General features: G+C 57.3%; 3 protein-coding genes across 14 annotated transcripts in view; 1 reads left to right on the top strand and 2 right to left on the bottom strand.

The window, feature by feature from the left end:
• Positions 1 to 4218, bottom strand: part of TMEM104 (transmembrane protein 104) — a 44803-nt gene extending 40585 nt beyond the window's left edge. For 3 of the 10 annotated variants that reach the window (XR_012626048.1, XM_074847734.1, XM_074847739.1), the window contains exons 1-4: positions 4150 to 4210; positions 2718 to 2842; positions 1691 to 1796; positions 621 to 742 (exon numbers count right to left, since the gene is read on the bottom strand). Coding sequence is in view for 9 of the 10 variants with exons in the window: in XM_074847734.1 (XP_074703835.1) it covers positions 621 to 742; positions 1691 to 1796; positions 2718 to 2762 (273 nt within the window). In the remaining variant the exon portion in view is untranslated. Of the gene's footprint in view, positions 1 to 620; positions 743 to 1134; positions 1194 to 1690; positions 1797 to 2717; positions 2843 to 4071 lie in introns of those variants that run through there. The other 7 variants (XM_074847740.1, XM_074847741.1, XM_074847738.1 and 4 more) reach the window with 6 other exon arrangements.
• Positions 4219 to 4514: 296 nt separating this feature from the next.
• Positions 4515 to 8268, top strand: NAT9 (N-acetyltransferase 9). 3 transcript variants are annotated; one of them, XM_074847461.1, is made up of 7 exons: positions 4515 to 4588; positions 5005 to 5091; positions 5877 to 5986; positions 6917 to 7057; positions 7271 to 7330; positions 7516 to 7610; positions 7699 to 8268. In XM_074847461.1, exons 2-7 carry the CDS (start codon positions 5015 to 5017, stop codon positions 7843 to 7845), a joined length of 630 nt encoding a protein of 209 aa, XP_074703562.1. In that variant the 5' UTR covers positions 4515 to 4588; positions 5005 to 5014; the 3' UTR covers positions 7846 to 8268. The 3 variants fall into 3 exon arrangements, with proteins under 3 accessions (XP_074703562.1, XP_074703563.1, XP_074703564.1); XM_074847463.1 differs by lacking the exon at positions 5005 to 5091 and adding an exon at positions 5156 to 5375 and having other exon boundaries at positions 4539 to 4588; XM_074847462.1 differs by lacking the exon at positions 5005 to 5091 and having other exon boundaries at positions 4536 to 4588.
• Positions 8269 to 11103: 2835 nt separating this feature from the next.
• Positions 11104 to 21287, bottom strand: NHERF1 (NHERF family PDZ scaffold protein 1). The gene is made up of 6 exons (XM_074847086.1): positions 20849 to 21287; positions 14529 to 14690; positions 13571 to 13724; positions 12953 to 12993; positions 12305 to 12403; positions 11104 to 12199 (listed from the first exon to the last, which is right to left on the bottom strand). The coding sequence occupies exons 1-6, from the start codon at positions 21239 to 21241 to the stop codon at positions 12035 to 12037; spliced, it is 1014 nt and encodes a 337-aa protein (XP_074703187.1). The 5' UTR covers positions 21242 to 21287; the 3' UTR covers positions 11104 to 12034.
• Positions 21288 to 21706: the final 419 nt, after the last annotated feature.

Genomic DNA, 21706 nt, shown 5'->3' with positions numbered 1-21706 from the left:
CCTGTCAGAAGATGGCAATTCTATTAATAACTACTTAGACATCAGTGCTGTATCAACAGCCTTCAGCTCCACCTGCTGCTCCAGCAGGGAGACATCTGGGCAGAAGCTCATGGTGAGCCAGCGTGAAAATCATGAGACCAGCTCCAAGGTCTCAAGCAGCAAAGGTCAGGGAGGAGGGTGGGAATAAGACAGGCCCAGTTATACAGTAATTTGTCTTCCTGACACTCTTGCAGCTGCCCAGAGCATTGCCAGAAGCCAAGAGAAAGGTAAACACAACAGGTCTGCATCACATCTGCAAGTCACAAAGCAGAGAAATGACCCCGTGTCACCTGTGACCTGGTTAGTGTTTGGGGAAGACTGGGATGTATCCACAGCGAGGACAGTGTCAAAAAAAGAAGCTGGGAGAAAGGTCCCAGAAGACTCTGGACTAGTGAAAAAGTCTTTCCCATGGATCAGGAAACAGGATGTAGCACCATATTGCAGGCAGTCAGAAAATGCAGCCCTCCAAATAAGGTCCGCAGACAACACAACTGCAGAGATCAAGGCTCAAGCAGCAGCAAAAGTCTTAGCACTGTCCTTACAGCCACCCAGCTGAACCCCCCAGTGCCCTCACGTCCTACCTCATAAATCCCAGGAACATTAGGAGAACGAGGCTGACGAGCCACCCTGCTGTCGCAAAGGCCTTTGGCATGGTTAGGGCTCCTGTTCCAACGATGAGGTTGAACATGTAAACCAGACCCACCTGCAATCATCCACATAACATGAGAGTTTGCAGCTGTCCCAGAGATCATCCAAGACACCTCAAATACATACCGATTTAAATGGAGAGAGCTGAATACCTTTGAGCAAGCAGGGTGGGAGCAAGCCCACACTAGAAATAAATATAGGAGGGGTCTGATAACCAAAGAGAACGAAGTTGAGTGTCAGCACATTTCTGAAGAAACTGATATTCGTCTCCATTTTACTAATTTTTTTTCCTTTTTTCTTTCTAACTTTTAAAGTTAGAAAGCACATGAGCTTTTTGTTTGTTTTCAAATCCACTGCCTTCTACCAGAAGGGTCAACACTGTGGGTTGGGATGTCCCCTTGTTTTCTAACCTGAACCTAAGTAGTTATGACTACACACATAAGTTACCTTTCAGAATCTCTTGTTGTTCTTTATTCTTAGTCAAGCAGGAAATATCCAAACAGAATTCTAATTCAAAGCCAGCTTGCTGTTTTACCAGTAAGCAGCTGAACACATTCTGAAGAAGGGATTTTACTTCTGGAAAGGAAAGGATTTTATCCTCTCAGGCAATGAGCTTTTTTCTGCCCAGGACCAAAAGGTAACTCCGCACCTGGACAGGACCCCCCCAGACTATAAATTCAGCTGACCTCAAGATCAAAAACTGCCCCAAAGTTGTTTTGATTTTTTTCATATAGGTCAGCGTCTCTCCAGAGGAGAACCAGTAAAGAACCGAGTACACTTTTCTGGGTGTGGAGCAATTAATACCAGAACTATTCCCCAGAGACCCTGCGAGTGCTCTTGCCCTTCATTCACTGACACAAACACAGCAAATTCATCTTTTGACGAGTCTCCCAGAACAATGAAAAAAAAGTCAGCCACTGCAGCTTGCAGAAAATTCTTTTCATTCAGCTAGCAGAGTTGTCATTTCCCAAGCACAACTCAAGTGCCCCAGGTCATGACTTACTCTTCAGTGAAGGACTCTTGAAAAAATACTTCAAGTGATTTTCCTTGACTTTGGTCAAGTAGACAGAGATGAGAATGGTGCCCGTGTGTTCAGCCTGGCTAGACATCTTCAGGGAAAGAAGAGAGAGTCATAACCTTTTAGATTAGACTCTAGGAAATTCATGTGACACTAATATAACAACATAAGAGCAGGTGACAGTAATCCTTTAGGGTCCAGACGTCCCAGTTACTGTCTTGCTCTCCATTTTCTCAGTTGTGACCTATTTCTGCAGCCTAATATCCAGTTCTTCTAAACTCAATCGTTAACACAGGGATGAAAGTTTGAAAGCATTTAAAAGCCAACACAAAGATTTCAGGACTAGTTCTATATTTAGTGAGTTCACTTCAGAAAAAAAAAAAAGTTTTCAAAGCGCTGTTTTTAAGAGCTGACACTATATGAACACTTGTGGCTATGAAAACCAGTATTTCCAGTAACATAGGAAAGCAGTAATTGGCTCTGCAGTTTCACAGGAGACCACATTACAAGGAAGAAACATCTTGATTACTGTTTTTAAGTGAAGTGGTTTGAAACAAATTACTACAACAGCTACAAATAAGTAAACTTTATGAAATCCAGGGGAAAACATTATATAAAGTTTAAAAAAAGCAGCAAAGTGGGATAGTTTCAATGTCACAAACACCCTGTTGATGCTAGCTTCACATGACAGTTTGGGTTGATGAAAACATTAACAAAATATAAGGAAGTGGGTAGAAAGATGCAAGAGCGGGTATGGGTCAGGAAGCTCTTTTTAACACTTCTAGAACTATACCTTAAGCAGACATCATCCCTTTATATAATGTAAAGTGATCTGTGATGTAAAAAAAACCTGAAAAACTACAAGTACCAAGGATTTAAGTACCCTTTGACTTCCATCATCTCTTGAAACACTGAGGTTATGTCCATGGAGAAGTAGGAAGTGAAAACACAACGTTGAAAGAAGAGGATTTTGAAAAGACTTGTGAGCAAAACCACAAAGAGCAGTACTTACATAGGGAGAGTAAAGCTCTCCTGTGTCAGTGATGCCACCAGCCATGTTGAAGACGGCGGGGAAGCTCACAGCAAAGTGAGGAGGATGTTTTTAGGAGAGGGTTTTCAACTTCTACTGCCTTTAACCTAGGGAAACATCATATAGTTGTGTTAGCTTTGTCAGAAAGAGGAGGAACTCACAAGTCAGCTTTTGCACATCGGCCTTCTGATGTTTGAACAAAAGAAGATTTCAGCAGGACCTTGCACTTCGGACAGATATACCCCACTCACCAGCACCACTTGATTCAATACCCTATGAAAAGTTCTCGTACCTGTTAAACTAGTTTAAAAGTAACCAGAAGGCCCTGCCCTTTCACAGCATGACCAAACCGGATGACCAAACTTTACCTTCCCAAACAGCCAGAGGGGCTGTTTCAGACGCCAAAAACCTCAAGAGGAAGAATGCCTGCCTTGAGGATGATCTCATTCCGCTGCTTCTCATGCAGCTACTACTTTTACAAAGCACGTGCCTCCTACGAATCAAAGCAGTAAAAACAGCCTCCAGCCTTTCCTCATAATCTCAAGTACAAAAGTAAGTTGACAAATGAAAATACTGGACCTGTGAAAACACCCCAAGATGTTTTGTTACACATACCAAGGTTTCCAAAGCACAAGTATTTGGGGAACTTCACATGGTCTTAGAAAACTACAGGGGGAGAGGGAGAACCCAAGCCTTCTGAAAAGTTTTGGAGTCAATAAATAATTAGTCAGAGTTGAATTCTTTAAGAGCTTTATCAAGTTTCTCATAGTTCTATAAATGCTCCTATTTAGCCATACCAACTGGGACAAACCATCAGCACGAACTTCACAAGCTAAGAGTGCTACTAAAAACAAGAACCAGTTCATAAGCTTACACACACATGCTGCACAACAGAACTCAATCACGCAGCACAGCTCACTGTGGTCATACCTAGACCGGCCCTCGGATGAAGAGTCCAAACATCTGTTATAACAGACCTCGACTCCGGTCACCGGAGCCAACCTCAACAAACCAAGAGAAAGCAGCAAGACCACGGCCAGGCCAACAGCCCCCTCGGGGACACGGCCGGGGAACACGTGCTCGCGCGGGGCACCCATCCCAGCCGGGCAGGGCCACACCCCAGGGCCCAGAGCCGACCTCCCGAGCTCCCCCCGGGCCTGGCCCCCAGCTGGCAACGCTGCTCGCCCAACCTGCGCTCCCAGGGGAAACCCCCCCGGCCCAGCGGCCCTTAGTCCCGCCAGGGCCTGGTCGCTCCAGTTCACCATGGCCCCACACTGGGACCCTCCCCAGGCCTCACCCCGCACCCCCGCCTATGGGACCCTTCCCCAGGCCTCACCCCACGCTCTCCCTCACAGGAACGCACCTCAGGACCCACCCATGGGACCCCCCCACACCGGGAGCCCCGGTCCCTCACCGGCAGCGGCTCGTGCCGGCGGCCCCGCCTCCCTCATCGCGGGCCACTTACTGCGCACGCGCAGCCCGCGGGGCGCTTCCGCACACGTGACCAGCCCCTGGGGCAGGGCGGGGCGGGGCGGGGCGAGTGCGCCAGCCTCCATTGGGCGGCGGAATCACGTGAGGGCCGGAGGGGTGGGGCGGGGTAGGGGCGGGGCGAGGCAAGGAAGGGGCGGGGCGATGAGGGGTAGGGACGGGGCTATGAGAGGAGGTGGGCGTGGCCGTGCGGGGTAGGGGCGGGGCGATGAAGGGAAGGGGCGGGGCGATGGGGTGGGGCGAGGTGATGAAGGGAAGGGGCGGGGAGAGGAGAGGAAGGGGCGTGGCTGTGTCAGTGACGCCATCGCCGTCGGAGCAGGAAGGCGGGTGGGCCCCTGCGCATGCGCGGAAGGGAGACGCGGCAGGTAGACGTTTCCTCCCGGCCCCGGCGCTCCCCGCAGGCCCCGGGGGTCCGCTCGGGCCCCGATCTCCCCTCAGGCACCGGGTCTCCCCCCAGCCCCGGATCTCCCCGAGGCCCGCGGTGTGTCGGAACACGGCGCCTCCACCACCACGTGGGCCACGAAGTGTTCAGCGGCCCCTGCCAGGGCAGCCCCCCGGCCGCTGTTGGGCCTCCGGGGGCACTCGGCACCGATACAGCCCTGCCCTGGTTTTGGGGGAGCAGGGGGGAGGCGGGAAGGTTGTTGTGGGGGCGATTGGTATGAGCTGGGGCCTGGCCGTAGAGTGGGAGCGGCCGCCGCTGGCTCCCGAAGGGCTCCGGGGTGCTGTCCCGTCCCTCGGCCTCGCTAGAGACACGGGGCGGGGTGTTGGGTCTCTCTCTCAGTGCAGAGGCCATGAAGATTAACCAGAACACTGTGCTGCAAGGACAGAGGGTGACCCTGGTGCCATACACAGCTGCACATGTACCCCGGTATGTGGCTCGTGTCCCTGCTCTGATACTCTTGCACTGCCTGATTTCACTTCTCTTTTTAAAGGGAGTGTGGTGTTCAGAAAGGGTGAGTGCTTGAGAGCTGCAGGGCCCTCTTCCCCCTGGGAACCGCACAGCAGAAAGAGCACTCCTAGGAAGGCAGTCAGGTTTGCCCTCTGTGCCCGGCAGCAGACATCCCTGGCAGCTCTGTGCTCCTTGCCAGGTCTGCTGACAAAGAGAACTTCATCTGTGCCGCTGTGTACCCACGGAAAGGGAAATACCTGGCTGTGAGTGAACCGCCAACACTTCTTTTGTTAATTGATGTCTTTCCCTAAAGACAGTGCAAAACTTCAGTGTGTAAAGCCAGATGGATGTTTGATAAATTAGAAGCAGGCGTGCAGGCGGTTTGTAAAGCGCTGGCCTGGCCAGCTGCAGCCTCAGCACAAAGATGCCAGTATTAGTCTTTCTGTCAGTGTCCAGGAGACGCTGTATTAGTCTCAGTCAGGATGAAATGCACCAGAACTCAATGCTCAGTACTTTTAAAAGCATCAAGTTTGTGTCAGGCACTCTTCAGGCAAAGCTACAGGATGGACAAACTTGCTAAATTTCCATGGAGAACACCATGTTAGATAAGGGAGAGAGGCTTGTGGATACTTTTAAGTTGCCATGAATGCCAGGCTGGTGTTTCCAGAACTGGTTCATGACAGCCTGATCCTCAGAGCACTTGTGGAAATCAGCCTGCGATGCTGCAGCTCAGGCAGTGACCTGGTTCTGGGTCCCCTTGTCAGGTACCATGAGTGGATGCAGTCAGAGGAGCTGCAGCGCCTGACCGCCTCTGAACCACTCAGCCTGGAGCAGGAGTACGAGATGCAGCGCAGCTGGCGGGACGACGCAGACAGTGAGGATCTTAAATGTTTTCTAAGGGAGGGTGGGAGTGGTGAGCAGGTCCCTCTGTCCTGTAAAGAGCCCACAGAGGGCCGAGGGCATCTGGTGAGTGGGCTCTACTTGCCGAAGCAGAGGGGATGTGAGACCTACAACAGTAGCTTTGAACTGGCTTTCTGTTTATAGTCGGTATATGCTTAGGGAAGTAGAGAATGTCTGGGGCTGTTGGTGTTCTTTTTATGCAATTTTTCAAAGATTATAGTGATTTACTTCCCACAGCATTATCTGCTGAGCTGCTGCTGCACCGTCAACATTCCCCAGGTCTAATTGTCATAAAAAGGTGGAAGGGGGTTGTTTTTTTCCTTGAGAAATGGAATTATTTTATAATTACCTGGTTGATGTATGTTAACTGAATTGGTTCCCTGGCTCTCCTACAGGTAATGAATCACTGCCCATAAAATCCTGGTAGGAATATAGTGAGCTAGAAAATACTGAGGCTGGCAAAGACCTCAGGCTGGAGCATTTGTCTTAGCTGGCATTAAAAGGCCTTACTAAAAGCAAAAATAACATGGACTAGGTGAATCACTAGGTCTCAGTCTCTTGTGCACCAAAAAATTCTTTGCCCAAACTTGCTGCTGAGTGAGACAAGGCAGGAGTGAGACCTCAGACATGGGATGGAAGTTTTCATGCTCCTTAAATAGGTTCTTTCTAGTCTCGGTGTCTGTGTCACCCTCACAACGGGTTTTTCAAAATATTTCTTACATTTCTATGGATGGGAACAGGCACACTTGGCATGGGAGGCCTAATTATTAGCTCTTCCTCACTGTTAATATGTGGAAACTGTGTTGTTCCTCTGTCCATTGCATGCCTTTAATTTCAGCCTTCGGTAATTTGTGAACAATCCTCAGCATCCTTGAAAATGCTGCTGCATTTTTGTCTTCCCCAGAGTGCACCTTCATTGTGCTGGACACGGAGCGGTGGTCCAGGCAGGCGTGTGCGGATGAGGACTGCATGGTGGGGGACGTGAATCTCTTCCTCACTGACACTGAGGATCCGACTTTGGGCGAGATTGAAATTATGATTGCAGGTCAAGTTCTGCTTCATAACTTGGGCATTTGTTGCCATGGCTAAAGCCAGCTGCGGACAGATGTTACGTACAGCAGCTTTTTATTCTCATTGCCTTCCCTTGGATGATCAACATCCTTTGCTGGACCAGGTCACAGTCTCTTCTGAAAAATGTCCGGCGTGGTTGATATGTCACACGTAACTGGACGCTGACTTCTGTGGCTCTCTCTTTCAGATCCCAGCTACCGAGGCAGAGGGTTTGGCAAGGAGACAACTCTGATGATGATGTCCTATGGTAAGGGTGCGTCAGTGCACGGCAATGGGAGGACAGTCGGGCTGTGATCTAGCAGCACATATTCCCCGTGATACAGACAGGGCAGTAAGGGATGCATCTGCCCCAGAAACTGGGGTCCTGTGCCTTAACAGATGTGGCAGCCCAGCAGGTAATAGAAATGCTTGTCTTTTTGATTTCTTTTGCAGGAGTGAGAAACCTGGGGATCACCAAATTTGAGGCTAAGATTGGTCAGGAAAATGAAGCCAGTATCTGCATGTTCAAAAAGCTTCATTTTAAGGAGGTGTGGTAACATCCTGTCTCCTACCCAGAGAACGTGAGCAGCGTTTGCCCTGTGACTGGCATTGAGCTGTTTTTCCTCTTTGAGACAGGTTGCTGTGAACAGCGTTTTCCAAGAGGTGACGCTGAGGCTGGATGTCAGTGACCAGGAGAGACGGTGGCTCCTGGAACAGACAAACCACGTGGAGGAGAAGAGCTACGTTGAACTGAAGCTGCCAGCTGGGGTGCTGGAGACCTGACAGACACATCCAGACATGGGCCCAGTTTCCAGGGAGGGGTTGGACGCTGTTGCAAGGTCTGGGTGTGGAGGACGCCAGTGAGCCAACGCTGCACTTGACTTTTTTCATCTGTCTCCTTTGTCATCTTGTCAACTTTGCACCTTGTTGCACCAGCCAGGAATACTGCCTGAAATTTGGACCTGGAGAACAGCCACTAATTCATGGGCTTGGCTAGGAATGACTATAACCTTAACATGCTGTTCCAGGAGAGCCTAAAATCACCAGCGGTTAATTGATTCCTGGTGCCACCAGTTTCTGGACAAGCAGCACCCACTGTTCCTTCTTCCACTGCCCTTGGAGCAGGATTCCTCAGTTCGACAGAGGCAGTCTCAGTACTCTGGTAGCTCAGACTGTTTTCTCTTGAATAAAAACAAATGACAAAGATCTGAGGTGCCCGAGCGTGATCTGGGAGCAGTGAGGCTTAGCTGCTCGCTTTGGCTGCTCAAAAGGTGGTTAGAAGTTGTAAAGGACAGCAGAGACTCTTTGAACCCTATTTTCTGGGGTGTGGTGGGTTGCAGGGGGGGCACTGCTGGGTCCTGGAAGTGTGGGTGAGCCCAGCCAAAGGGCAAGTTAACACAATGAAAATTACTGATATCATCCGAGCGAGACTAGAGCAGAGCCTCGCCACGATCGCTGCGTAACAGTGGGACCAGCAGCTGCAGGAGGCTGCTGAGACAAAACCCCTTGAGTTTCAGGGCCGTGCTTTGGACCTGGAAACCTCAGGCCATTGGTGAAGGGATATCGCCCTTCATTTTACCAGGCTGCTTTTATGAACGCAAGGAGGAGGAGAACACAACTGAAATAAGACAGAATAATGATCCCCTGCTTCAAGGAGCTCAGGACTTGCTCTGCTGAGCCTGGGGGCTCCGTTCACTGCTCTCTAGTAAGATCAATGGGGTGGGAAAACACCTCTTACTGGAGGCTGATATATTTAGGACAGGAACTAGCCAGCTGGCCTCCGCTGTGACCGAGATCTGTGGCTGAAGAGGCAGCACTTGCCTGACTCCCACTGGACAGACTTTTTAATGCAGTTATTTAGCCTGACCTTCCCTGCCCTACGCAGCTGCTCTCCACAGCAGGGAAGCTTGCTGAGAAGAGAGGACAGAAGGTAAGGAGGATAACTGGCGCTCCTGTGTGTTTTCCCCCTGTAATAGCAGCCATGATGGCTAATTCTAGACCAGAAATTCTTTGTTCCAATTATGCAGTATCAGGTAATAGCTTTCAGATTTGCCCAAGGATGTTTTTATCAGAGATTGGTAGACTGTGGAATTTTTAGTGTTGGTGTGCCTGTATTTTTAGGACCTGGGGGTTTTAGTTTTCCAATTTTAGTTAATTTAAATACATCATTCCTGTAACTAATATTAAAACCAAGTGTGGGAACAGCATATCATGGTATTTTAAACAAGTATTTAGCGTGGATTTAGTTGTAGCGAAAGCTTAGTGTGGTAATAAAATGAAGAGCGGCTCTACTTCCAGCTGGGATTACCATGACAAGGGCTACTAATCCTCCTGCTCTCAGTCACCTGCTGCAGGCAGGGATGGATTCTGTCCCCCAGACTGAGATTTGCAGAACCTGCTGGGTGAGCTGCTGGCTCTCTGCTCCTTCCGTGGAGTGTTTCATCCCTCTGCCAGAGGAGCAAGGTTGACTGGCAGGAGAGATGTAGCTGGGGTCGGACTTGTTCCCCTAAAAAGGGACCAAGGTGGGAAAAATAATCTTTTTTAATCTTGCCAGGGATGAGGGGGCACGGTGAAATTGTGCTGCCCTCCCCAGCCCCGCTGCGGCTGCCTGTGCCCGGCCGGTTGCTCCGGAGCCAGCGAGTGCCCTGCTTGGCATCCCTGGTCCCCCGGCAACGCCGGCGTGCTCCCCGCCTCCATGGGCGGCTGGGAAAAGCCTTCACCCTGGCAACCCAAAACAAAGTTGAGTCTGTCCCTGAGCTACAGCCCTCCCCCCGGGGTGGGGGGGGTCCCAGCAGCTCTCAACCAGGATTCCCACAGCGAACCAGTCCCCCAGGCTGCTCCGACTGGGCAACGAGGCAAAAGATGCTCCTGGGGCCTGTGGGGTGCCCCCACTCCTGCCCTGTGTGGGCCCCCCCAGCCCAGGCAGGGACACCCTGCTTGCCCCAAGGGGGTGAGGGTGGGAAAAAGGGACAGGGGCTCACCTCTGCTCAGCAGCACCGCCCCAGAGGACTTGATGGTGGAGGATGAGGCAGGTTGAAATGGGCTCCCCCAGCTTCCAGGGGGTAGTGCAGCCTGCACATCCCCTGCAGATGTGGTGGCACTTTGTCACCTGGTTGTCATTGAAGCTGCAGACCTCTGTGACCACTCCTGCTCAGGTAGAGGAGCTTGTCTGGGGGTTTGGAGCACAAAACAGGAGCGTGCAGAAGCAGTGGAAGCGAAGATGGCGAGCAGAGGCCAGGGCTGCAGGTCCACAGCACACCATGGCCCCTGCTGAGAGCACAAGCCCTGCCTTGGCCCTGGGAAGCCACCATCCATCCCCCCTCCCCAGTGCAGCTGAGGTGCCACCAGCCCGGCCCTGCTGAGCCACCGCAGCCCAGCGTGCCCCCACGCTCGCCCGCTGCAGCACCAGGGCTGAGCTTGGCCTTGTATAAACTGCCCCATAGGAGCTTAAAAAGAGCCCTGGGAAAGGGGCAGGGTGGCAGGAGCCTGGTGGCAGGAGCCTGGGGGCATCCCGGCCCCACTGTGCTGTGCCCCCCCATTTTGAAACACCCCCTGGCCCTGCTCTCCTCCCCTTTGCTCCCCAGACAGGGCTAAGATCCATCAATTTAGTGGGACAAGGAACCCTCACCCTGCCACTCCCCCCTGCCTTCCCCCAGTCCAGGATGTAACCTCAGGGCTCAGGCTCACCCCAAACCCCCCCAGCAGGGCTGGGGGCAGATTTTGGCTGCCCCTGGTAGAGCTGCCACCCTCCAACCAGGCCAGCAGATGCAGATTAGAGCCTTTCATCACCCCCCACACACACACTCCCCGGGGGATTAGAGCCCTTTAATCACCCCAAGGCATTAACCCACACTGGGACCAGCCAGTCCCTCCCTGACCCCCCCAGCCTGGCCCCACCAGGTGCCAAGGGGCACCCAAACCAGCACCAGTGTCCCCCATCACTGGGACATCCCTTCCCCCAGCTCCCGTGGCACAGCAAGACCTCGACAAGCCCCTGCACACCCTCAGGCTTCAGAAGGATTTACCCTCAAACCGCACAGGTGAAGTCAGGAAGGTTTATTCCAGTAAACAGAATTTCTCTTGAGCTTGACAGTACAACACCACCCGATCGCAACACATGGAAACAAAACATCCACAGGAAGAATTTCCACAAAATACTTTTTTTTTTTTTTAAAAAAACCAGTGTGATTGGAAAACTCCTATTTTGGAAAAAAAGAAGAGTCTATTAGAAGCCTTTAAAATGAACACTGTCAGATTCAAACCCTGATCAGCTCCGTCTCCAGGAGTGAGCGGGAGCAAAGGAGATGATTATTGCTTGCTGCACTGGCCCCGGACACCCTCTCCTCTCCCAGAATAGCCCCGGGGGCAGGGTGCTGGGGGCTCCCCACCGTGCTGGGCACCCGTGTCCCTCCCTGCAGCTGGAGGGGCAAAGGGACAGAGTCATCACGGACGGAGCTTGCCAGGCGGGGGTCAAACCCCCTGGGGAGGAATCGCTGTGGTCAGTGGCCAGGCAGGTGAGGTTTGCTAAGAGTCACTAAAAGCCTCAGGTTTTGCAGTTAAAGGGCAGTTTAAGGGGGGGGGGGGCTCAAATGGGGATGGAGTTTGAGGTGGGGGAAGAACCAGGGAACAGTAAGCGTTGGGCATTGGGCCACCCCAAATCCTTGATCCCCCCCCTCAAACCCCTGCTTGTGCCTACCAGGGTGTGCAGGGCTTCAAGGCAGGGCTGGAGGAGCACCCAGGGATGGGGTCACAGGAGGGGGCACCCCCAGGATCCCCCCCCCCAGCTCTCTCTAGGCCAGGACCCTGCTGTGGGGATGCTCACTGGCCACCCAGCCCCATCGCTCAGGTCAGGATGGTGGGGAGCAGCCCCGCATCCCTGCTGGGAACCCATGGTGGGGAGGAGGGGGATGCAGGAGAGGTGGGTGTGAGGCTCGGGGGGGGCCAGCAGACCCTCACCCCCGCCCCGGGGCCTTCACAGGTTGCTGAACAGTTCGTTTTTCTTGCTCCAGTCCATCTGGGGTGCCCGCTTGCTGGTTCGCTTCTGGTGTGCCCGCTCCTTGGCCACCGCCAGCGGGATGTCGAGGTCCAGGAGGGAGCCGGGTGCCGAATGGCGCTTGTCACCCTCCTGTGTGTCAGCCTGGGGGGCGAGAGGCTGTGTCAGCCCTGCCGTGCCCCCCGGGACAGCCCCACAGTGGGGGCTCACTTTCCAGCCACTGCCTCCCCCTGGCATCCCCAGCCCTACCTCGCTGTGGGTCTCGCCGGAGTCGGGGGACACGGCCAGCGGCCCGGGGCTGGACGGGCTCTCGGACACCGAGCTGGACCGCGGCTCTCTGCCGTCTTCCTGCGGGGGGAGCAGGGAGTGAGCATGAGCAGGGCAGCTCCAACCCTGGGGTTTGGGAATGGCCCCCGAGTTGTGACTCCCACCTGGGGGGCTGTGAATTCTGTCCTCACTACACGTAATCCCCTGCGAGCTCCAGGCTCATAAATACCTCCAGCGCTCCCCACCCGGGGAGGGAAAGGATTAAACCCCAGCTTGGCTGCCCTGGCTTTAGCGGGAGGAGGAGGGCGGCTGCAGAGCTGGATGCTACTTCCCTGCAGCAGCACGAGGGCTCCCAGCCCTGCAACATCATGAGGATGGAGGAGGAAGAGGAGGAGGAAGGCAGGCATTGCAGCCACCTCCGTGAATTCAGCCCCACAAACAACCCCCTTCCTGGAGGGACACCAGCTCCCAGTCCCCTTCCCAGTGGCACCTACTCTTGTGTGGCAGCCTGGGAGCACTGTGGTCCCTGGTGGCACCACCCACCCATGGGCAGAGGGGACACCTAAACAGGCAGGGTCCCTGCCTGGAGAGTGGCACAGATGGGATGAAAGGAAGACGAGGGTCTCTTACCTTCCCTATATCGCCATTGGCAACTGGTTCCGGCAAGGGACCTGCAGGGGGAGGACACGGGTGCTGGGTGAGGACGCGTTTGCTCTGCGCCCTCGCCAGCGGGCACAGCAGTGCCCGGCAAAGGCTGCGCGTGGCCAGCACTCACCCAGCACTGGCCAGGTCCCAAGTTTTTTAACCCACCCCTTGCAGCCATCCCCACAGCACAGGGCGGGTTGCTGCCGGGCACCAGCACATCACCATGATGACAGCCATGACACGGAGCCCAGTGAGACCGCCCCCCGTCCTCCCGGGGACCACTGTGACAGCAGCGAGGGGGGGCCACGGCGGAGCCGAGGCTGTGGAGGAGAGCGAAGGGCGGCTGCTGCCTGTTTGCTCCCTGAGCCATAAACCCTGCCAAAGTGCAACCCAGGGCCATAAACCTGCCCTCCCCCAGAGCCCACGTCAGCCCCACTGCCCCGGCATGGGGCCCTCAGGCAGGCAGGGAGATGCCAAGGCTGGGTCACCCTGTTTGGCCCCAGGGTGATGAGATCCCCACCCCTCAGACACTCCCCCAGCATCCCCAGGTTTGGTGACAAGGTGGCACAAACCCCACTCCCTGCAGCACAGCCCCCTGCCCACCTGCCAGGTGCTCCTCAGAGGGCACCACCTTGCATTTCTTGAAGAACTCATCCGTGAGGGTGTCCACCACCAGCAGCCTGGTCTCATCACCGCCCGCCTTGATGGCTGCCACCACGTCGGCGTGCTGCTTGCCCTCCATGCACACCCCGTTCACCTGCAGGCATGGCACCACGTCACCACTGGGGCCAGGGGACATCTGTCCCTCAGGAGCTCCACGGAGAGGCCAGACACCAGCCTTAGTACCAGTCACAGCCCCAGTACGGCCACCCCACAGTCCCCGCAGGTATCTGCAGCTCTCAGGGATTAGCGCTGAAGCCAGCAAAACCTCATTAAAAGCAGATTTTCCTCTGAGTGATTAGCACAGCATCGTACGGGCAAAGCTGGCAGGGAGCGCCTGGCAGAGCAGGGACTCGGGGCTGCAGGGGCAGCACGGGAAAGGCACAAAGCCCTCGGCCCATGGGATGGTCCCCGGACACCCCAAAGCTTCACCCCAAACGAGGCAGCAGCCCCACGCCCTGGTGAGCAGCGGGGCTGGAGCTCAGCTGATCCTTGCCTGCCTGGGCCACCATCCTGCCTGGCACAAACCCTGTCCCCACCCCGGTCACAGCTGGCAGCAGGGCTTGGGGCCATCACGCACCTTGTCCTCAGCCTGCCCCACCCCAGGGACAGCCCAGGGACACTCCTGCTCCAGGCAGGGGACAGTGCTACTGTCACTTCACTCACAGCCGGCTAATTAGTGCTCAGCCAGAGCCCTCTGCAGTGCTGCTCCCTGCCACCCACCCGGCTGCACCCCTGGGTGGGGACTGACAGGCTGGCACGGGTCAGGCAGCTGCGCCGTGAATCACTGCCAGCACCGGGGACACCACGCACCGTCCCGGCAAAGGGCACCTCCCTCCCAGGCACCAGGATGCGAGGGAGCGCTGAGCTTTTCGGGAACACCCTCCCTGCCCCAGCATACCTCGATGATGCGGTCCTGGGGGGCCAGCCCCGCCGCCTCAGCCGGCGAGTCGGGGTCAACGGCACGCACGTACTGCCCCGGGCGGCTCTTGTCGCTGTGCAGGTTGAAGCCGTAGCCGTTGGGGCCCTTCTTCATGCGGCATAGCCGAGGTCGCAGCTCCTCCTGCAACAGGGACAGCCTGTGGGAAAGCTGCTCCCAGACCCACCCCCGACACCCAGGGACAGCACCAGGATCACCGAACAGCTGCTTGGGTGGCAGGGACACCATCCCCAGGTGGCCACCTGCACCTTGAGTTGGGACACAGGGTGCCAAAACACCCTGCGAACCCAGGCTCTACTTAATTAGTTAGGTGCAGGGCACACTAATTGCAGCAAATTGTTAAAGAAACATGTTATTATGTCTGTCCCAAGACCACGCTCTTCCTTTTGGGATCAGGATTGCAACTGCCACATGAAGGTGGAGGAGGAAACACAGCCCAGGCTGCTGGGAAGCACCCCCACCCCACCCCATCCCACATGGGAAGCCTCTGCTACTGGAGCAGTCTCAGCCACTGGTGCAGATCCCCTCCATCACCCCCTTGCAAGCTGCAGCCCCCACCACGGCAAACCCAGCCATGGGACCAGCAGGACCCCCCACCCCAAAGCACCTCACAGCCGTTAACAGCAGGGAAGGGGCACACGGGGCTTGGGCAGGCAGCTGGGATCCAGAGGGAGCAGCCCCGATGCTGAGGCACCCCAATGCCCCGGCACGACCCTCTGCAATTGCAAAACAGAGAAACCAGCTCGACCGGGACGGCACAACGTGGAACGTTCACGGCAACACCCAGCTCGTCTGCGCCCGGTTTCACCCCAGGACCTGTGGATCCGCCAGCACCCAGAGCTGGGGAATGCGACTGGGGCAGCCACGGCCCTGCAGCCGGCCCCCCAAGAGCCCATCAGCAGCACAATTCCCCAAACTGTGAGCAGCGGGAAGCATCAGAGGAACCAGGCAACATGAACCGGGCCCTGCACGCAGCAGCGTCAGATCCGCTCTGACCCCAGCACCCAGACACCACTTTTACATACTTATATATAAAATGGTTTGATCCTGCCTTGACCTCCAGCTCCTGGGCTTTGGTAGGGCTCTCCCAGCAGCCAAACCACGCTCAAGCTCCTGAAATACTCCTCACCAGGGGAGAGTTATTATTTATTCTTTCTTCTGAGATTGTTTTTTCTCCTTTGGTGCCCATAGCATCACTGGGGACACACACTGCAGGAATGTCCCCTACCACACCTGCACCGTGCTGCTCTTTACCCCCTGTACAGCACACACTTCTTGCTACGAAATCCCTCTGTCCCCTGCCTGGAAAGCCTGATCTTTGGGGTGCTGGCACCCCACATCTGGCAGCCCTGTGGTGGCACAGGGTCCTGCATGGGCCAGGGTGACGCATTTGCAAATCGCTAAGCCCAACGCTGCAATAAAACCCCTGTCCTCTTGCACAACGTCTTCCTGCAGGGTCGAGGTCGGCTGTTGCCCCAGCACCACTCACCAACGCCCCGGGGAGGGAGACACACGTCTGCCGGGGAGCAAAGGTGAGCCGGGGATGGCACAGCGCTGGCAGCCACACAGGACCTGCTCCGCCCGTGGCTCGGCAATGTCTGGTGCAACAGCACAGCTGTGCCCCGAGGAGCTGGTGGTGTCTCCTCCGCAGACTGGCAGTGGGTTCCCTGGCTGGGTGGAGGATTGCGGCATCTCGACTTCATCCCGGCCACCCCTCGGTCCCCTCCCCGGGGCTGTGGGCTCTGCCCTGGTCCCCGTGCCTGGGTGGCAGCAGGTTCACGGGGTGCCCGGGCTGCTGCAACTGCACTTGCCACCCCAGGCAGCAATGCCTAGTGAGGGTGGGGACAGGGAAGCCCCAAAACAAGGCCAAAACGCAGGAGCTGGTGGAGCCTGGAGGAAGGCAGCACCTCCACGGGTCCCTGCCCTGGCCCAGCCCCAGAAAGGGGGTTCGGGCTCTGTGAGCACCCACGCTCCCGGCGCCCTTGGCAGCACCACGGGGTTGCTCCACGCCGATAGCTTGGGACAAAGCCGGAGGGAGCACCCGGCAAGCCGTGCTGGCAGCGCTCCCAGGCGAGGAGGAGGAGGAGGGAGGACTTTGCTTCCATTCGTACCAACAAAGCCCCGGCAGCCCAGGCTCCCCGAGACACTGGGGCCATGAATTGGGGGGGAATGGCTGTGCAGGACGGACAGATGCCTCAGGACAGGGGGACAGGTCATGGCAGCGAGGGAGGCACCAAGTCCTCAAAGGCAGCAGCGAAGGCAGGAGCGCCCGGGGCGAGGGCAGCCCGGCCGAGCTGTGACCCGGCCCCCCCAGCATCCCCCTGCCAGCGGCTGAAAGCTCCTCCAGCCCAGTGTGCCAGGCTGCCTTCACCCTCCCCAAATCCCTCGTGCCTGCAGAAACCCTGCAGGCAGCCACCATTCTGCCTCCCCGGGAGAAAAATATAAATACATCTGATCCTCCAGCGGCCATATCCTGCCCATCCATGGGTGAGCACCCTGCAGCAGGGCACCCCTCCAGCCCCAAAGTCCCCCTGGCCAGAAGGGACCCCATGTGAGAGGTTTGGGGTCGACACAGTGGATAAGGAGAAGCCCCACAGCTGCGGGGCCGGGAGCTGGATAGCAGGAAAATGAAAACGCCCCTATTTTCTATGAGCTTTTGTGTCCTCTCCTCCAACGTCGCGCTGGGGCATGGATTAGCCAGCAGAGCCTTGTTACGAGCCATAACAATCTCCAGCAGGGAGGGCAGCGGGGGAAGTGGGACTCAGCACCCGGCATGGGCATCCCATGCTGCCCCTCTCCTCTGCACCCAAGGGTGGCAGAAGGACATCTCCTGCCCACAGATATGCCCACTCGGGATGGGGAGCTCAGCAGCATCACATCCCTATTCCTGCCCCAAAACGGGACTTGGGGCACCTCCAGATATTTCTCCCTCCAGGATCATGCTGGACCATCCCTCCCAGGACCTACAGCCACCCAGCTGGACCAGTGGCCCCAGTAATGTGGGGACCCCAACCACATGGTGTGCCAGGACCCGCTCCCAACCCCCCAACAGCAATTTCAGGACAGCTTTTGAAGCCCCAAATCCCAGGAAACTCCCCACAGCCCTACAAGCAGCAACAAGCCCATCAGCAGCAGCATTCCCGGTTAGTCAAAGAGAAACACAACAGCTCTGAGGACGCCTGGGCCAGCAAATTCACATGGGTCCTGAAATCTGGCGCACGCATTCGGGCTTCATACAAAGGGGATGCAAAGCAGTCTCCTCGCAGCATCCCCGTCACGTCCCATTTGACTGGAGCTGCTTTTCATGCAGCTGCCTTGAGAGGAAATTTAATTCATTTCCTAATTAGACACCAGCTACCCCCAGCGCAATGTTCCCAAATGGAGGGATCTGCTCCCTGTTACACCCCAAAACCCAGCCCTGGGAGGCTCACCAGCTTTTACAAGGAGGGATGAGCACTGCTGGCAGGGAGGGCTCTAATTTAGCACTGAATTTGCAAGAGGGAAGCCCAGGACTGGTAGCAAAAGCCTTGCCCTGGTAAAAGCAGCCCCAGCCCATGCCAGGGCACTGGGCTGCCAGCTGCTGGTGCTGTTCCACTAACACTGTGCAGTTTGCATGAAACTTTCTCATGACACTCCCCAGCAGCTGAAGACTCCGGAAATGCAGGCGGGGGGAGGACGAGCTGTCACAGCTCCCAACCGACCGAGCCCTGGGGACAGTCCCCACAGGGCCCGGGAACTGGGGCCAGCCTTGGGGGTGTAAAACTGTCACCTCGCTGGCACAGCGCTGTGGAAGAAGGGTGCACAGATCAGCTCCCCAGGTGCCTCCGGGGAGGTTCAAAACCTCCACCCCAGCATCAGGGGGATTTGCACACCCAGGGTTTTACTGGAATGAGAAGGGACCCCATGACAACCCCCCCAAAACCTCCTCAGCCCACACCCAGCACTGGGAGGCATGGGGGTGCCTGAGCCCACCGACACAGGGGGGTCCCAACCATGCAGGACTCAGAAGGGTTTGAAGAGAGGTTGGATCCTGCCCGAAGGTGGAAGATGTTAAACCCTCGCTCGGCCCCAGGCAGGGAGCGGGTGCTGCTGGCCGGCTCTCCGGGCAGCGAGCGTCTCCAGGCTCGTTAAGTAAATAAAGGCAAGTCCAGCCCAATAAAGCAAACAGGACTCTGACACATGCAAACCTCCTGCTCCCCACCATGACGATCCGGGGGGAATCCCACCAACCCGTGGGGCTCAGACGGGGCTGGGGGGGATGGGGCAGCACCCACCAGCAGCCAGAGAACAGGCACGCCAGTGTGTTCCCAGCTCGCCGGAGAGAAATCCCTTTCTGCCTGCTCCGGTTTGGCTCGGCATCCTGCCCGGGATCTTCCCACCTCGCCTGGCCGGGGTGATGTCTCCAAACCCACTCATCTTCACTCTCCTGCCCGGAGCACCGGGCCCTGCCCCCAGCCGCAAGATTTCCTGTTACCTGTTGAGAAACCGTCCGGCGCGGTGCAGCAATGTCACCCCATGTCACCCACTTCCTGCTCCCGCACAGAGAAACCGCCCGCAGTAACTGCACAGGCTGCACCCCCAGCCTGCCCCCCAAGACTGTGGGGCACCTCCAGCCAGGACGACCCCCCTCCAAAAGCCCGTGGGGCACCTCCAGCTTCCCAGGCCCTTTGCATCGCTCCAGCCAGCACAGCCCCTGTGTGCGGGCAACCACCCCACAGCACATCGGGGCTCTGTCCCCCGTGGGGACTGCACATCCTCAGCCCCCCAAACCTGGCAGGGGACTCGCCTGAGCTGCATTAACTATGTCCCTACTATTTTTCCCAGCCCATGGAGAGATCTGGGAGCAGAACACACAGCGCAGACGGTCTCACTGGCCCTGAGGGAGCACTGGCACGGTGACATACAGGAGGGCAAGAACGTTCCCCCCGCACAGGGCAGCACCACAGCCCGCCATGGGGCCAGACCCGAGGGACCGGGGATGCCACAGGGGACAGCGAGCAAGTGGGGTGGTGACAGGGGCAGAGCCTGGTTGTCCCCACCTGAACAAGCCCCTCAAGAAGGTGTTGGAGCGCTGGTTTAGCTGGGCAGGGATGAGACCAGTGCTCTGCAGGGGATCAGCCTGACCGGGGGCAACGGGCAGCCGGCACCGGGCTAAAGTCCAACAGGAGACACAACTAATAAAAACACTTGATCCTCAGCAAAACCCAGCGTGACAACAGCTCAGTGAGGTACCAAAGTCTGCCTGGGGCTCAGCACCAGCACCAGTAAGGCCTCACGGCACCAACCCTTCACAGCTGGTCTTTGGGAGCAGGTCCTAAGAGCTCCCCAAAAGGTCCCCCACCCTGGGGACACCAGGAGCCTGCTTCCTGGGAAGCCCATCCACATCTCTGTTGTGACAACAAACACACGGTTTTGCTGGGTAAATAAAAAGCAGTATTATCTCTGTCAGCCCAGAGCGTCTCTTAGGAACCGCTCTGGGCAGGAAAGGTCAGCTATTTCTCAATTCCTCACCTTTCTACATCGCTTTGTTTGTGCAACAGCTAACTCCCACACGCCGCTTAAGGCCGACATTCCTGAATTACTAAGTGTCTGTCCGCATCGACTGACCGACAGGATCAGTCCCCCCAGACTGGGAAGGGCTCTGCCATCTCCGCTCTGCCGCAGAGACCAGTCACGCTCAGGGCACAAGTGACTGCCACCGACACCTGTAGTCACAACCCCCAGAAAATTCACACTGCCACAGCATTTTCTGTTGTATTTTGGAGCGGGTTAAGGCTGGTCACCCTCAGCCCAGCCCTGAGGCCCTACTGCACGTCGAAGCTCGCTACCGCCCTTGCTCCCTGTTGCTTTTCTCACCCCGTTTTACCGGCCCTGCAGCGCAAGGAGGGGCGGAAGGGCTCCGGCACACGAGGGGTTGCTCGGTTATGGGCCCAAACAGCCCCATGTGCCCCCTTGTCCCCGCTCGTCAGCCAACACGGCTGGTAAAGTGTTCAGCAAAAAAAAAAAAAAAAAAAATTGAATAAAAATAGGAAAAGCAGCAGGGCGCGGCAAGGCCCGTTGCTCCTGGGGAGCCGCGTTTAAAGCGAAGACAAAAAAGAAAGAACCGAGAGCGAAACCCCGCAGGGCGCCCGGGGGAGGCCGGGACAGACACAGCGGCTGCTTCTCCCCCTCGCTTGGCCCGATGGCGACGACCGGGGCCGCGGCCGGTCCCGGGAGGCTCCGACCCCTCCCCCCCCGGAAACTTTCCAGCGCCTGGGCTCCCCCCCCGGCCGCCCGTTTACCCGCTGACCGCCGCCGCTGGGCTCCCGCGCCGGGGGCTCCGCCGGCTCCGGGGCCGCCTGCCCGCCGCCCACGGGGGGCTCGGTACCCGTCCCGCCCCGCTTCTGCAGCTGCTCGTCGGCCACCGGATCCACGACGAGGAGGCTGACGGCACCGGCGGCGGCGCGGATGCGCTCCACCACCTGCTGATGGCTCTCCCGCTCCACGTTCTCGCCATCCACCTCCAGCAGCCGGTCCCCGGCCCGCAGCCCCGAGCGCTCGGCCGGCGAGCCCGCCTCCACCAGCCGGATGAACTGGCCCGGCTTGCCCTTCTCGCCGTGCAGGTGGAAGCCGTACCCGTCCGGCCCCCGCTCCAGGCGGCAGAGCCGCGCCGCGGGCCCCGCGCTGCTGCTCATGGCGGGAGCGGCGGGAGCGGCTCCGCCGCCCGTCCCGCCACCCGCGCGCGCCGCTTCTGCGCGCCCGCCCCGCGCCCGCCGCTCTTACACCCGGGGGCGGGGCGCGGGGCGGGCGGCGGCCAATAGCGGGGCGGGGCGGGGCGGGGCCCGCCAAAGAAGGAGATGGAGGGGAGTGGTCATGCAAATTCAGACGGCGGAGGGGTGGGGTTATGCAAATGAGGCTGTGCCCCGCCGGGGCGTCCCGGGCCGGCCGCCGCTCGGTGCCCTCGGTGCTCCGTGGGGCCGGGGCGTTCCCGCGGGGGTCCGGCCGCTCCCCCCGGGCCTCCTCCGCCTCGTCCCGCCAGCCGGGCAGCCGCCGCTGAGCTCCCGCTATGCCTCTCCCCGGGGGCACCGCAGGGGAGTTCCGAGGGTGGCTGGAGACCGGCGGAGCGCTCCCCGCCCCCCCCCGGGGGGGGCACGTCCGGG

Source organism: Strix aluco, chromosome 21 (genome assembly GCF_031877795.1).
Source record: "Strix aluco isolate bStrAlu1 chromosome 21, bStrAlu1.hap1, whole genome shotgun sequence".
NCBI classification, from domain to species: Eukaryota; Metazoa; Chordata; class Aves; order Strigiformes; family Strigidae; genus Strix; species Strix aluco.
This window is presented reverse-complemented; position numbering and strand designations above follow the sequence as displayed.